General features: G+C 35.8%; 1 protein-coding gene across 1 annotated transcript; it reads left to right on the top strand.

Annotated features, from left to right (window-relative positions):
- The first annotated feature begins 2,836 nt into the window (after window positions 1–2,836).
- On the top strand, window positions 2,837–14,445 carry LOC107932321 (disease resistance protein RPV1). The gene is made up of 7 exons (XM_041090573.1): window positions 2,837–3,332; window positions 9,769–10,912; window positions 11,013–11,363; window positions 11,445–12,335; window positions 12,420–12,867; window positions 13,485–13,615; window positions 13,700–14,445. Exons 1-7 carry the CDS (start codon window positions 2,866–2,868, stop codon window positions 14,243–14,245), a joined length of 3,978 nt encoding a protein of 1,325 aa, XP_040946507.1. The 5' UTR covers window positions 2,837–2,865; the 3' UTR covers window positions 14,246–14,445.
- The last annotated feature ends 2,473 nt before the right edge of the window (window positions 14,446–16,918 follow it).

Raw genomic sequence — 16,918 nt, 5'->3', positions numbered from 1 at the left:
TGAATTAATTCAAAACAACAAACAATCAATTGAAATAAGCAAAGAATCGATTCAAACTCCAACATAAATTCATTTGGTCCCTTATCATTTTAGGAAAAGAAGCGATTTAAAACAACCAACAATCAAAGAAGTAGAGAATAAAAGGAAATGCTACGCAACAGTCAAAGAAGCAAAGAACAAATTAATTAGATGTGTTATGTAACAATCGATTTAAACATATAAATCATCGATTCAAAAGAAGTAGTATTCCAACATAACAATCGATTTAATCATATACACAATCAATTAAAAAGAAGCAGTATTCCAACATAACAATCAATTTAATCATATACACAATCGATTCAAAAGAAGTAGTGTTCCAACTTGACAATCGATTTAAACATATAAAGAATTGACTCAAAAGAAGCACTATTCCAACATGATAATCGATCCAAAAGAAGCAGTATTTTTGAAAAATTGCCAAAATCTTAAACCTTGGGGGGCTACTTATATGTTTGGGAGGGCCATAGTATATATACAAAGGGCTAAATTGCAAAAATTTTAATCCTTGGGGGTGCCATGGCCCCCTGGGCCTCTATTAGGTTTTGCCATTGTCGATTTGAATAGAGATGTTAAATTAATTGACCCACAAATTGTTTTTGTGCCTGATTGAATTGAAATTTTTCCCAAATTTCTTAACATTTTATATAGACATCTTAATATTTTTTAATGTTTACATTATAGTATCATATGTATTACTATAGATTTATTTTTTGAAATAAATTATATAATTTATAAAAATAACATAATATAATATATTAGAAAATTAGTAAATGGCTCGGGCCTTGAATTTTTATGCCCGAGCCCGAATCGTATTTTAATCGGACTAATTTTTTGTCCAAGTCCATTTTTCGAGCTTGATAATTTTGTCTAAATCCTCCCAAATCTCGAGTGGGGATTGGATGAGTAGCTCGACCCAGAAGTTAAAAGGTTAAAATATGCCATAAGTTCTTGTACTTTTAAAAATTTTGGAGTTTAGAACACGTACTTTCATTTCCAGAAATTTAGTCTCTTTACTTTCCGATGGTTAACATTTTAATTTTTTTTGGTAAATGTGTTAGGGTGGCATTTTAAAATAAAAAAATTATTTGGTAACCACGTAATTACAAAAATAATGTTGTAATTAACTCGAATTTAACAAAAAAAATTAATAGTGTTAACAATTGGATTTGAGTTTTGAAATCTCAAAAAATAGAGGGACTAAAATCTTTAAAAATAAAAATATGGCTACCAACTCACATCAGTTTAGATTTGACATAAATCTTCAAGAAGGCATAATGAGGTAAGAACATATTCTCTTAAAAACTAAATATTTAAATCAGAACACCTAACTGATATTTATTCGATATTTTAGGAGAATTTTCATGAATATGTCCGTGTAATAAAATGAATTAGTGTTCCACCATAAAAGAGACATGATCCTATTCGAATTACACTCTTGAATGAAGGGATCAGCTAAATTTTAGTTATGGAGTCACAACAACAAAATTGATAATTAGTAGCACTAGGTTGTAGAGTTCTATATAACAAACGTCGGAGAAAGAATTAATTTGTTTCACTATGTTTTGGATAATAGTGTTACTCCATCTAGACTTTAGACCATGAGCTTGTTAGTACTTACCAAACCATTTGGTGCTCAACCTTTTTGTTAACATTATTATTTGAATAATTAGTAAGTGTTAGACATAATGATAAGATATATTATACTTTTTAAAAAATATAAATCTAAATTTTAAAAATGATATTATTAAGAAAAATAATTAAAAAATATTATTTGAATCGAGTTCTTCCTAAAATATTGTGAACCAAAAAATTTGAAGGCTGTAACGAGGGATTCCACTTTGCATTACCAACAATGTAAACCTTAGCCTTATCCCATCCTCTTCACTACTTTTATTGCACTGGAATTGGTTAGTCCACGAATTTATTGTGTTAGGTGAAACAATTGGGGCCATAATTTTGTTGAGGCCCCTCTTTAATTGCTACTGGTCTAAAGTCTTGGAACGTAAGCACGACTCCAAAATGAAAAGTATATGAAGATCCTTAATGAGTATTGGAAAATAGATATGGTAAGAATATTCGTTGAATTTTCTTTTTCTTCACTTGGTGCTTCAATTAGGAAAGAAATCAATGCCATACCACAAAAAGGATATGAAGATCCTTAATGAGTATTGGAAAATATTTAAACAATTTTGTGCTAGTTGCCCTCAGCATGAAATTTTGGATCAATTACTCAACCTTACCCTTATCCCATCCTCTTTAATTGCTAATTTAAGGTCTGATAATATATTTCTTCCTTATTACTACCTCTGTTGAAAAACTCAATTCAAATAATATTTTTAATAAAAATGTTGAGCACCAAATGGACCGTAAGCATGACTCCGAAATGAAACGCGTTTTCTAGTGCCACTATTTTCCACACCAAATACTTCGGAATTATTCTCCTTCTCTTATGTCCCTCTCAATTCTCATTTTCAATTTACTTTAACGTGCAATATACGTGAATTTTTATTATTTTTTAATTTTTAAAAATTTATTTACTTTAGATAGCACGAACAAATCAAGTTAATCAATAGCTTGTATTTGTCAAGCAAAATTAATAATATAGAATACGTAACCCAAGTTGGTAGATTTGGAAAAAAACAACATGGACGACATGAATTTCTTCGGGCAGTTGTATGAACTGGTGGAAGGATTGGCCCACCATGGATTGGGAACTGCCACTTGACTGCTAATAATATCTGCTTTGCCATTCATATATATATATATGCTGGAACCTTGTTATTACATAAAAAAAAATACAGGACGACTTCATTTTCTTCTTCAATGGCAATGTCAGAAATCTCGCGATGTACTTATCATGTATTCTTGAGTTTTAGAGGTGAAGATACGCGCAAAAGTTTCACGGATCATCTTTACACAGCTTTGGTGCACTTAGGAATTCAAACATTTAGAGATGATGAGGAAATCGAGAGAGGGAATAACATAAAAGATGAAATTGAAAAAGCAATACTACACCACTCCAAAATTTCGATCGTTGTTTTCTCAAAGAATTATGCTGCATCCACATGGTGTCTTAACGAACTTGTAATGATATTGGAGCACAAGAAATCCGCTAAACATATAGTTTTGCCAGTTTTCTATGATGTGGATCCGAGTCAAGTCAAGAACCAGACGGGAAGTTATGCAGAAGCATTTACCCAACATGAACAAAACTTCGAGTCCATGGTACAAAGATGGAGGAATGCTTTAAAAGAAGTTGCGGATATAGGAGGCATGGTTCTACAAGACAGGTACGTTATACACATAATCAAGTTCCATATGGTTACTTCAATCCTTTTCATTAAGACTTGATAGATAGAGTAGAAAGAAAATTAATAGAAAATATTGTTAGGTAGCGTTTGGAAATTAAAATGGTTACTTCAATCCATTTTAAAGGGTTAATTATAACTCAGAAACATTAACATGTTTTAATTGAGTCATTAAAATATTAGTATTTGTTAAGAAATGGCTTAAAATTGGTAGTGGATTGTTGTTGTTGGTAGTGGGTTGTTGGTGGTAGTGGATTAGTGGATGGTTGTTGGTGTCCATTTTCAACCACAAATCTTTGCCAAAGTTTTGGACAATTATGTCCTTGAACTCTCTTATAAATAGAGAGGTTCATTAGCCATATTCATCATCCCAAACCAAGAGAGAGCAAAGCTTGTTCTTTGAAAGCTAGGATTTTAGCTTTCGGGTTTTCTATAGGGGTTGAGAGTTGTGAGGTTCTCGGGTTGTGTCTTGAGTGTAAAACACTTGTAATCTTCATCTTGTTATAGTGAAATTTCTTTTCGCCTCTGCCCGTGGACGTAGGCATTAAGCCGAACCACGTAAATCCTTGTGTTCACTTTATTTTTTCGTTCCGGTCAATTTACTTGTAGTCATATCGGAGTTCACGAATCGATCCTTTCCGCAACAAATTGGTACCAGAGCGTAGTTGAAGGAGTGATAATATTTTCTGAATTGCCCTGTGACTGCAGCTTTGTCTGATCTTTCACATCAGGAAGAAAATATTATCATTCATTCAAAGGTTCCAAATTATGGCTACAAGTGTTTCATCGACTAAGTATGATGTCGAGAAATTTACCGGGAAAAATAGTTTCAGTTTATGGCGCATCAAGATGCGGGCAGTGCTGGTTCAACAAGGATTGCTAAAAGCATTGTCTGGTAAAGATAAATTACCAAGCACGCTTTCGGAAGAGCAAAAGGATGACATGCTAGAAAGAGCACATAGTGCTATTCTGCTATGTCTAGGAGATGAAGTGCTACGAGAAGTAGCGGATGAGAAAACCGCGTCCGGTTTGTGGCTCCGGTTAGAGAGCAAGTACATGACGAAGTCATTGACGAACCGGCTCTACCTCAAGCAAAGACTCTATGCCCTGAAGATGGAGGAAGGTACACCTGTTTCCCAGCACCTGGATAAATTCAATTCCATTATCATGGATTTGAATAATATCGATAACAAAATCGATGATGAGGACCAAGCAATAATTGTTTTGTGTTCTTTGCCTCCCTCGTATGAGAATTTTGTTGATACAATGATGTACGGTCGTGATGACCTGACTCTAGAGGAGGTGAAAAATGCCTTAAGTTCCAGTGAGTTGAGGAAGAAAATCACTGGTAAGGTGGTCGAAAACAATGAAGGCGAAGGCTTGGTTGCTCGAGGAAGATCCAAGGCAAAGGGTGGAAGTTCAAGTAAAAGCCATCCTAGATCGCAGTCCAAGAAGAGAATACAGTGCTACTACTGTAAGAAGTACGGGCACATGAAGGTAGATTGTCCGAAAAGGAAGGAGAAATCAGAATCACAGGAGCAACAAAATGATCGTGCGAATGTAGCTGATGCAGATTCTTCAAGTGATGCCGAGATCGTTCTTGCAGTATCCGACTCTTACGCTGGTGGGAGATGGATTCTTGATACGGGAGCTACATTTCATATAAGTACTTCGAAAGATGCATTCTCAACATACGAGAAGCATTCTGGTTCAGTACTAATGGGAAATGACCACGCATGTCAAGTCATGGGGATTGGCACAGTTCGTATAAAGATGTTTGACGGTATTGTTAGAACTCTAACTGATGTTCGGCACATTCCAGAAATGAAGAAAAATTTGATCTCTTTGAGTACGTTGGACAAGAAAGGCTTTCGGTACTCTGCTGAAGGTGGAGTTCTCAAGGTATTCTCGGGTGCTTTGACTGTGATACGTGGTAATTTGGAGCGGGGCCTTTACTTCCTCGATGGTTCCTCGGTTACAGGTGTTGCGGGAGTGTCATCATCAGATGATCTAGATTCTGACACCACGAAGTTATGGCATATGCGGCTCGGGCATATGAGCGAGAGAGGCTTATCGGTGCTAAGCAAACGAGGATTATTGTCTGGGCAGTGTACAGGAAAGTTGAATTTCTGTGAGCACTGCGTCTTCGGTAAGCAGACTCGGGTAAAGTTCAGCACTGGGATTCACAAGACAAAAGGCACAGTGGATTACTTCCATTCTGACCTTTGGGGGCCTTCTCCGACAATTTCTAAAGGTGGTTACAGATATCTGCTTACCTTTATCGATGATTACTCGAGAAAGGTTTGGGTGTATTTTCTGAAGAGCAAGTATGAGGTTCTCATCAACTTCAAGCAATTTAAAGCTTTGATCGAAAATCAAACAGGAAAGAAGATCAAGCGATTCCGGACGGATAATGGCTTGGAGTTTTGCTCAGGTGAATTCAATGAGTTCTGCAAAAATGAAGGAATAGTGAGACACCGCACTGTTCGTCGAACACCACAACAAAATGGAGTTGCAGAACGCATGAATAGAACTCTCTTGGAGCGAGCTCGTTGCATGCGATCAAATGCTGGGCTCGGTGAAGAATTTTGGGCTGAAGCTGTTAATACTGCTTGTTATTTGGTTAACAGATCTCCGTCAACAGCTATTGAGCTGAAGACTCCTGAGGAAGTATGGTCTGGTTCTCCTGCTGATTACTCTGGTTTAAGAGTGTTTGGCTGCCCTGCGTATGCTCATGTAAATGAGGGAAAACTCAAACCGAGGGCGAAGAAATGCATATTTCTTGGATACGGCCAAGGGGTGAAAGGATACAGGTTGTGGTGTCCTGATCCGGTTTCGTCCAAGTTCATCATCAGCAGAGATGTACTTTTGATGAGTCATCCATGCTTCGATCCACCACAAATTCCCGGGAAAAGGAGGAGTCAGATAGAATGGGAGATCACGGTGTTGAGAAGCAGGTGGAGTGTCAGGTGGACGCTCCAATTCCTACGGAAGGTACTTCAGTCCAGGATGATCAAGTTGAGGTGCAAGATTCCGATGAAGATGAGTCACCTCAAGAAAAACCATATAGCATTGCCACTGGAAGAACGAAGAGACAAATCAAACCAAATCCGCGTTACGCTAATCTGGTGTCTTTCGCGCTCAGTGTGGCGGAGTCCATTGGTATAGAACCTTCCAGTTATAATGAGGCTGTCACGTGTGATGAGTCGGCACAGTGGGCAATTGCTATGAGTGAGGAGATAGAATCTCTTCACAAGAACCATACTTGGGAGTTGGTTAAGCCGCCAAGTAACCAGAAGATAGTTGGTTGCAAATGGGTCTTCAAGAAAAAGGAAGGCATCCTAGGGGTTGAAGCAACTAGATTCAAGGCACGATTGGTTGCTAAAGGCTTCACTCAGAAAGAGGGGATTGACTACAATGAAGTTTTCTCCCCAGTCGTAAAGCATTCTTCCATTCGTGTATTACTTGCCATGGTGGCCAAGTCTGATCTAGAACTTGAGCAGCTTGACGTAAAAACGGCGTTCTTGCATGGTGAGCTCGAGGAAACAATCTACATGCGTCAACCAGAGGGTTTTACAGTTCCTGGTAAAGAAGACCATGTCTGTCTATTAAAGAAGTCTTTATATGGATTGAAACAATCCCCAAGGCAGTGGTACAAGCGGTTTGATAGCTTCATGATTCAGCATGGTTACACAAGATGTGACTATGATGCTTGTGTCTATCATCGGAAGCTCTCAGATGGTTCGCACATTTATTTGTTGCTGTATGTTGATGACATGTTAATTGCTTCCAAAAACATGTCGGAAATCAACAAGTTAAAGTCGCAGTTGAGTGGTGAGTTCGAGATGAAGGATCTGGGTGCTGCCAAGAAAATTTTGGGCATGGATATTCACAGAGATCGCAAGGCGGGCAAGCTTCGTGTGTCGCAGAAGAACTACATTGAAAAGGTTCTTCAACGCTTCGGCATGGATAAAGCGAAAACTGTGAGTACTCCGTTGGCACCACATTTCAAACTCTCTGCAGAGTTGTCACCACAATCTGATGAAGAAAAGCAGCAAATGTCTCACATTCCATACTCGAGTGCAGTTGGAAGCGTGATGTATGCAATGGTTTGCACTCGTCCAGACATTTCACATGCAGTTAGTGTGGTCAGCAGATACATGAGTTGTCCTGGCAAGGAACACTGGCAGGCCGTGAAATGGATTCTCAGGTACTTGAGAGGTTCTGCAGATTTATGCTTGGTATATGATCAGAGTGACTGCACTAGCAGTGTCACGGGCTATGTGGACTCTGATTATGCTGGAGATCTGGACAAAAGAAGATCTCTGACGGGTTATGTTTTCACTTATTCTGGAGGAGCCATTAGTTGGAAAGCTGTGTTACAGTCTACCGTAGCCTTATCTACGACTGAGGCGGAATATATGGCGTTAGCAGAAGCAGTGAAAGAAGCATTGTGGATGAAAGGTCTAGTAAGCAGTTTGGGTTTACAACAGGATTTCACTGTTGTATTTTGCGATAGCCAGAGTGCCATACATCTGACTAAAAATCAGATGTTTCATGAACGGACCAAACACATTGATGTCAGATATCATTTTGTTCGGGAACATGTTACGCAAGGTGACATTGTTATCAGCAAGGTTGCTACCGAGAAGAATCCTGCAGATATGTTAACTAAGGTGATCCCTGCATATAAGTTCAAGCATTGCTTGGACTTGATAGGTATTCGGGATTGATTAGCGCCAGAGAGGCGTTTGGAAGAGGTGATCCAGTTCGAGGAATTCACTATGATGTTCAGCTTGGTAAATTTCAAGCCAAGGTGGAGATTTGTTAAGAAATGGCTTAAAATTGGTAGTGGATTGTTGTTGTTGGTAGTGGGTTGTTGGTGGTAGTGGATTAGTGGATGGTTGTTGGTGTCCATTTTCAACCACAAATCTTTGCCAAAGTTTTGGACAATTATGTCCTTGAACTCTCTTATAAATAGAGAGGTTCATTAGCCATATTCATCATCCCAAACCAAGAGAGAGCAAAGCTTGTTCTTTGAAAGCTAGGATTTTAGCTTTCGGGTTTTCTATAGGGGTTGAGAGTTGTGAGGTTCTCGGGTTGTGTCTTGAGTGTAAAACACTTGTAATCTTCATCTTGTTATAGTGAAATTTCTTTTCGCCTCTGCCCGTGGACGTAGGCATTAAAGCCGAACCACGTAAATCCTTGTGTTCACTTTATTTTTTCGTTCCGGTCAATTTACTTGTAGTCATATCGGAGTTCACGAATCGATCCTTTCCGCAACAGTATTGTATCAATAAGGTCTTTCTATCAAACAAGTCATCAGCTTAAGCATTAAATGTTAGCTCGAATCTGATGTGGGATGTTTTTAAAACACATAGATCAAATTTTAAATATGTTTGCACCTATCACATGAACAACTTGGATTTGACGAGTTGAAAACAAAAAGAAATAGCCTCTTGAATTTAATAACACTATTTGTGGTTTTCTAAGATGTCATTGTTGGTAATGCAAAAGAATATTTTGAATTGCGGAAACTCCTCTGACTATTGCAAAAAATATTTTTAGAATATTTTCAATTAGAAAAATTATTTGCTATTTTTGGAAACTAAAACTATTATTTTACCATTTTGTCCATCAAAAAATAGTATAAATAGGAGGTCATTCTCCCACCTAACACAACAAGAGAAAAAGAACTTCTCTATGTTCTCTAAATTCTAGTGATCTACAAAATTACACGAGAGGGAAATTCTGTCTAAGAGATTAGGTTTTAAGCGGGACTCTTTGTGACCCTTTTAATCTTTCTTGGGAGTTGAACCTTTTTTTTCCGGGAAGAGTAATGTCAATTGTGTTCCACCTTCTTTATTCGGGTGTACGAATATTGGAGTATTGTGTTGGGGGGTAACGTCCACTACACGATTATACTGATTAGGGCAAATTTGCCTCTAATGCACTGGTTCTTCCACGACACAGTAATTCTTATTTTATTTAAATTCAGTTTGGTCTCTTGTAACAATTCTATTTTGCAGTAGTATATTTGCAACAATTATATCCAAATTATTCGTGTAATAGGTCTACACATATTCAAAATACTACAATGAGTAAAAAATAAATATATAAATTCATGTAAATAACATGAATTTATTAAACTTTCACAAAGAGAAAGTTGAAATTTTGAGTATAGGTTGTTTCTTGAATGAATTTCATTAATTTTTTGTTGTTTTATTTGATTTGATTTGATTTTGAATGTAATAATTCTATCATATATGTTGAAATGTTGCATTAGTTTCTTTTTTTTACTTGAACATATAATCTCATAAAAACAATCAAAATATATTCAAGAAAAGAGAAAATACATTAGTAACCTTTACTTAATTTCCAAGATTTTACCATTGAGTTGTATTTTTTAAATTTGCAGGCATGAATCACAATTCATTCAAGATATTGTTAAAGAAGTTCAAAATAAACTTCATCTTATTTCTTTGTATGTCCCTCCTTATTTAGTTGGAATAGATTCTCTCGTGACACAAATTAATCAATGGTTAGAACAAGATGGAGTAAATAAAGTTGGCATTGCAACTATTTGTGGCATTGGAGGCATTGGGAAGACAACCATTGCCAAAGTTGTTTACAATCAAAACATCCCGAGGTTTGAAAGTTTTAGTTTCCTTGCTCATGTTAGAGAAACAAGTCAAGATTGCAATGGCTTAGTTCGTTTGCAAAGACAACTTATTTCAGATATCCTTAAAGGAAAATCACATAAAATATACAATATAGATAATGGAATTAACAAGATCAAAGAAATTGTATGTTGTAGAAGAGTTCTTCTTGTTCTTGATGATGTTGATGAATTGGAAAAAATAAGAAAATTAATGGGAACTCAAATTCCTTTTCATCCGGGAAGTAAAATCATCATAACTAGTAGAAACCGATGCCTATTGAATGCACATTTTATAAGCCAAATGTTTGAGTTGGAAGCATCAACTAATTGTGGAGGCTTAAGCAAGCTATTTGAAGTAAAAGAATTAGCTTCAAGTGAATCGCTGCAACTTTTTAATTGGTATGCTTTTGGTCATAACTCTGTGCCTGAAAGTTCAATGGCATATGCAAGAAGTTTAGTGAAACACTGTGGTGGGCTTCCGTTAGCTCTTCAAGTTTTGGGCTCTTCATTATCTAGCAAAAGTGTGAGTTCTTGGAAAAGTGCATTGGAGAAATTGGAAGAAATCCCTGACAGAAAAATTCAGGAGATTCTAAGAATAAGCTATGATTCTTTGGAAGACGATCATGACAAAAATTTATTCCTCGACATAGTTTGTTTATTCATTGAGAAGGATAGAGATTACACGACTACAATTCTAGATGGTTGTGATTACTATACAACAATTGGAATTGAAAATCTAGTAGGTAGGTCTCTCTTAATCATTAATGAAAAAAACAAGCTAATGATGCACCAAATGATTAGAGATATGGGACGAGAAATTATTCGTCAAGAATCTTCTGATATTGGGAAACGAAGCAGATTGTGGCATAAGAACGCGTTTGATGTAATAAGAGAAAAAATTGTAAGAAACATCATTTACTCAACTTTTTTCTTGTGTGCATGTAAACTACTTTTTTTTATCAAATTTCTTTTTATTTTTTAAAAAAGTTTTTCTGATGCAGGGTTCCAGAACAGTTAAGTGCCTCACACTTGACCTAAAAGGATTGCTAGAAGACATGGCTAAAAGGACAAATACAACTCTACATTTTCCAAAGCATTCCAAAAGTCAGTTTCTCATGTCAAATGATGTTGATATGGAAACTCAAGCATTTGCAAAGATGAAGAGACTTAAACTGCTTCAACTGGATTATGTAAGACTTAAAGGAGACTTCAAAGACTTTCCCAAAAGATTAAGATGGTTACGTTGGCATGGGTTTTGTATGCAATCTTTTCCGGTGGATTTTGATATCAATGAACTAGTTGTTCTCGACATGCGCAACAGTAAACTTAAACAAGTTCGGAAGGATACAGAGGTATGGTATACACTAATTTTCCTTCTTTTTGTGTGTGTGTGAAACAATAATATATAAACGAAGGGTTTTCTTTTTTTGCAGTGCCTCCCAAATTTAAAGATCCTTAATCTCAACCATTCACATAGCCTTCTTAAAACCCCAAGCTTTTCAGGACTCCCTAGCCTTGAGAAGTTGATGCTCAAAGATTGCATAAATTTGGTGGAAGTTGATCAATCCATTGGTGAGCTAAATATGCTTACTTTCTTGAACCTTAAAGATTGCATAAGTCTTAGGAAACTTCCAAGGACAATTGGTTCATTAATATCACTTGAAGAGCTTATCTTATCTGGTTGTTCAAGACTTGATGATGTTCCTAGGGAGTTGCATAATATGGAATCATTGAAGGTGCTTAATTTAGATGAAACTGCCATATATCAATCAAGATTGGGGTTGCAGTGGCTCTTACAGAAAAGAAGCAAAGGATTGGGTTTCTCTTGGGCATCTCTACCGGGCTTTTTGGTAAAGTTAAGCCTTGAAAGATGCAAATTATCTAATGATGTCATGCCCAATGATCTTTGTAACTTGGCTTCCTTGAAATCCTTAAATTTAAGTAGAAACCCAATTCATTACCTACCCGAAAGCTTAAAAAACCTTACAAAACTTGATGAACTTCTATTGACTTCTTGCACTGAACTCGAAATGATTCCAAAGCTTCCGGTCTTGCTCAATGGTTTCCAGTGCAAGTTTATTTTTGAAGACAATCCTCCATTTCAAGGACCTGGGATAATTCTTCCATTCTTCTTTTTTTGCACACGATGTGATATTTTTGGATGTGAAAAATTGACTGAGGTTGAAGATCTATTCAAGTTGGAACCAATTGAAAACTTTGAAGCAGAAGAGATTAGAAGATTATTCAACGTAGATTCCATTAACAGAAATCGACTGCAACTTTATAGCTACCTAACAGACAGCATAATGCTAGCTACCCCACAGGTCCAATAGTTCTCCAACTTAAATTTTAAATCTATTTTTTCTCTTATACTACTTAATCATCTAACTTGTTTTTTTTTGGATCAGGTCTTGCAAGAATGTGGTCTAACAAGCACATTTGTTGTAGGAAGTGAAGTTCCGATTGGGTTTAAGCATCGCACTCACGAGCATCGAATCTCTTTTTTTTTGCCAACACCATCTCATCCAGATGAAAAGATCCATCGGTTCAGCTTATGCGTTGTTTTCTCTTTAGCTAGTGACCAAATGTTGGACCTTCTACCGAGTGCCCACATTTTCAATGAGACCAAAATGATCATGCAGAGATATCGCTCAAGTTTCATTGGAATTCCTGAGACTAACGATAACACAATGTTGTGGTTGATTCATTGGCCAGTAACGGACTGTCAGTTTGAAGGTGGTGACCTTGTGAGTTGCATGGTAGTGCCTATTCGTCTCAGCATAAGAAAATTTGGCGTTACTTATGAAACAGAACACAACATTAGATATGAATATGGCCTTTCGCACTTTTCTACAGGTATGAGTAGACTTCAAATAATTATATTTTAGTAAATACATCCTATTATATTTATTTTATTGTTTCATTTTATATGTGAATAACAAATGTTCAAGAAATGATGAATGTTTCTCTAAAAGACTTTCTAATACAATAAAACTATTATCAAGAAATGTGACAATTTAGCTTAATAATAAAATGATAATTATAAAGTTATGCTGCAATTGGGGTCTAATGAAAATAAGTTAATTGTTTGATAAATGATTAATCCAATAGTACTAATAGAAGTGGAAACTAAAATAATGGATAAAATTATAACAGTGGTGTTTTGATTAACATATTTAATAGTTTTAAAGTTTATATTTTATATAAAAATAAAAAATAAAGATATAATGTGTATAATTGATTATTTCTTGCAAGTCTTATAATATATTTTACTGTAGTTTGATATCTTTGATATTTTTTTTGATACAATATTGAATATAAGGATGGGGCACGATTTGAATTCGTATTAAATGGGTGTCTGATAAAAGTTTTAATTATCACTCCATTTAAGTCAATATTATTACTTTCTAATAAGTATATTATGTTAATAATCACTAAAATTGATAAATAACACATTATTGTACATATTTTAGGAGATGAAGTTTCCACAAGAAATATCAAGATGGACCTAACTAAACGCTTGCGCAGTTTGGAATCTTTTGGAAATGCTAAAGTGCAACTTTGCAGTTATATAGAAGAAGCAAAAGTGGTTGCTTCCCCACAGGTTCCCTTTACAAGTTCCAAGTTTTTAAAATTATTTATATGCTATATACTTTTTAATAACTCATTCTCTAACCCAATGCTACAGGTATTATATGATTACGGTATAATTACAACATTTGATCCATTGCCATTTGATTACGATGGTCATTACTTTGGCCATCAAGCTGGCAAGACTGAGGTTTCAATATCAGTGCCCCCAAACTCTAGTCGAAAGATAAGTTACTTCTTAAATTCGATTATCATTTTTTCTGCCAAGAATGATAAAACATATGGATTTTTACCATGCCTTGAAATTGTGAACGAGACCAAAGGTACAAAGTGGACCTACTCCAAACATTTCATGGGAATTCCTGAAACTAAGAATACCTTATACTGGACGACTTGTTGGAACTTTAGGGGTGATGAATTAGAAGCTGGTGATCATATTACTCTTCGGGTTCTTTCAGATTTATCTGTGCTAGAATTTGGTATTGACCTTGTATATGATTATGAGCTAGACGACAATCCAGATTTTTTCAGCCAGTTGCCATGGATGAGTAAATGTTTTAAGTGTCTTCTTGGGGTTTTTGTTTATATTTTGTCGAAATCCCACAAAAACTTGTATAGGTTGCAAAGTTTAGTCAAATGTTGATCATTGTATATGATTATCAATTGCATAGTCACTTTATATATTTAATAGACAAAAGTTTCTAGCTGTATCTTATCAGGGTTGTTGCTATATAATTAAAGATACTCAATTCATGTGAAGAAAAAAAATTGAACACGATTAGTATTGGAAAAACAGTGTTACAGATATTACGAGAGAAATAATTATTTGTGAAGATCAATAAATATTATTATTTCTAGAAATAAGTTTTCTAAACCTTTTATTAACAGCAGAAGATATTTGAGTTATTTCAAATGAACTCCTGATAAATGTGAATTAGGGAATCTTTGGGAAATAATATAGAAGTGTGTTGTTTTCTAGGATTTATTGTATATATACTACAGATGATTTGTTCAGGCTTGTCGATGATAGCTCTACCATGACGAAGTTGCTACAGAAAATGTTAGTTATGTGCAATTGAATAATGCCATCAGAGTTTCAAACAGTTGAAAGCTATGATAACAGAAGTTCCAAAATTGAATTTGGAATAGTATTGAAGAACATTATTCTTGGTAATTCACTTAACTTGTGCTTTTAATCAGATCCGTGGAGTTACTGTTAACTATTACTAGGCTAAATCCTTGGAGAAAATGGTGATTTCAGTTTATGTTTCTAATCATCCTTCTTGTTTTCATTGGAAGGGACCATGGAAAATCTCTGAGTTCCATGGCAAAGTGGTTGACGCGTTTATTCCTAAGAAGAGGCGTCGAAAAGGTCTACGTTTTGGTTTAGTAAGATTTGCATGCATTGTGGATGATAAGAGGGCAATTAGTAAACTTAATGGGTTCTGTATATATGGAAGTAAAGTAAATGTGAACTTAGCTCGCTTTAAGGGAAGAAAGTTGAAAACGGTAAGCTAGGAGGTGATGATCGTAGAGATGAATTAGGAGGAGAAAACGAGAAAAAACATTCTTGGGGGAACACCAATGGGTGAAGAGATCAAATAGTCAATGAGGATTCTAGAGAAGCTAGGGATGTAACGTATCAATTAGAGGGAAGCGAATCCATACAGATGTAGTTATTTTTTTAATAATTTTATTATACAAATATTTAGAAAATAGAAATCATATATAGTCAAATTGAAATTAGAATTCCTTTTCCATCAAGGAAAAGGATTGAGTCACTGCCGACTCTAATAATATTATATAAACCCAACAAGTCTCCTCACTATAAATTCATATCATTAGCTATTTTAATTTATTTATTTGTTTGGATTACAAGAAATCATGTCACACTATCAAAGAAGATATCATAATCGCCCAGAAAGGTACTACAGTCCGAAATCTTTTCGTCCCAAACTAAATGATAACGGTAATTCATGGGAACCATTACCTGCATGGGAAAAAAAATCTGCATAAAAGTGGGTGCAATACCATGGAAATGATTTGTTGAATCAAAGAATAATTTGTTCAAAACAGATAAAGTATTCGAATGGTATGATTCAGCTGGTTTAAAAGCTTTCCAAGAAGCCAAACAGAGATTCTGGGAATATTATCACCGTTTTCCTTGCACAAATAAAGTTGCCAAGTAATGCAACAGATATCTATATCGATGATATTGATTGGAACTCCAAAATCAACCCAAAACTTTTTTTTGGAAATAAAGTCGATTTTCGATGATGAAGAGGAAGAAGAAGAAGTTAAAAGGATTGATTCATTTTCGATTCTCTTAGAGCAAATTAAAGCCACTAGTGTCATGGGTTGCGCATGGGATCTCGCAACCATGATGGATTCGTGCGATCCATCGCATTCGAGGGAGGTCATTTGGCCCAACTAGACTGGTCCATTGCCTGGAGGAATTAAAAGCCCATCTCCGGAGCTTGGCAAATAAGGAAAGTGATCTTTTGAAGATATGCTTGGCAAATATGGAAGGTGATCTTTTGAGATATGTGATCCTAGATATTAAATGAAATCTTTAGAAGATACGATTATGTAATCTTAGAGATTTGATATTGTAATAGCTTTTAATTGTAGCCATTGATGTATTTTGATTTAGACCGTTGATTTTGGAGAGCCTCAACTATAAATAGAGGACTCTCTGCTCATTGTAAAGCATTCAGTTGTTAATAAGAATTTTGAGAGTATTCACTCAAACTTTTCTCTCAAGTGTTCTTGTTTTTGTTCATATTTCAAGGCTCGTTCTTACTTCGTTCTTCTGCTGTTCTTCGTGGAAACCTTAAGGGAATTCTGTTGAATCCTTTATTGTTGCGAGTTAAGCTGACTTAGGCGTTTTTACTATTGAATCCTTTATTACTGCAAGTTAGGGTGACTTAGGCATTTTTTAGCAAAGAAACTGCCTAAGGCCGCACGGATCCGTGAGAAAACTCTAAGTCCGTAACAGTTGGTATCAGAGCCAGGTTTATAAGTACCACTGAAAGATGTCCAAAGAAGCTGCTGAGAATGTTGAGGGAATGGAGACCCGTGGGAGGGCTAGGAAAGCTAGTCGATCGAGAGACATACTGTCAGCTTTGGAGGATCGAGTCATCGCTTTCGAGGATTCCATGGGAGACATCAAGGAGAGGATGAATGATGTCGATGATAGGCTCCATGGTGGGTTGCAGTCCATGCAGGAGCAACTCAAAGAGTATGTGTTGGATAATGTTGAAAAACTGAATGGCAGAGATGATGCCATTGAGGCTATGGTAACAGCCTTGAAAGA

Source organism: Gossypium hirsutum, chromosome D03, assembly GCF_007990345.1.
Source record: "Gossypium hirsutum isolate 1008001.06 chromosome D03, Gossypium_hirsutum_v2.1, whole genome shotgun sequence".
In the NCBI taxonomy this organism is placed as follows: domain Eukaryota; kingdom Viridiplantae; phylum Streptophyta; class Magnoliopsida; order Malvales; family Malvaceae; genus Gossypium; species Gossypium hirsutum.
This window is presented reverse-complemented; position numbering and strand designations above follow the sequence as displayed.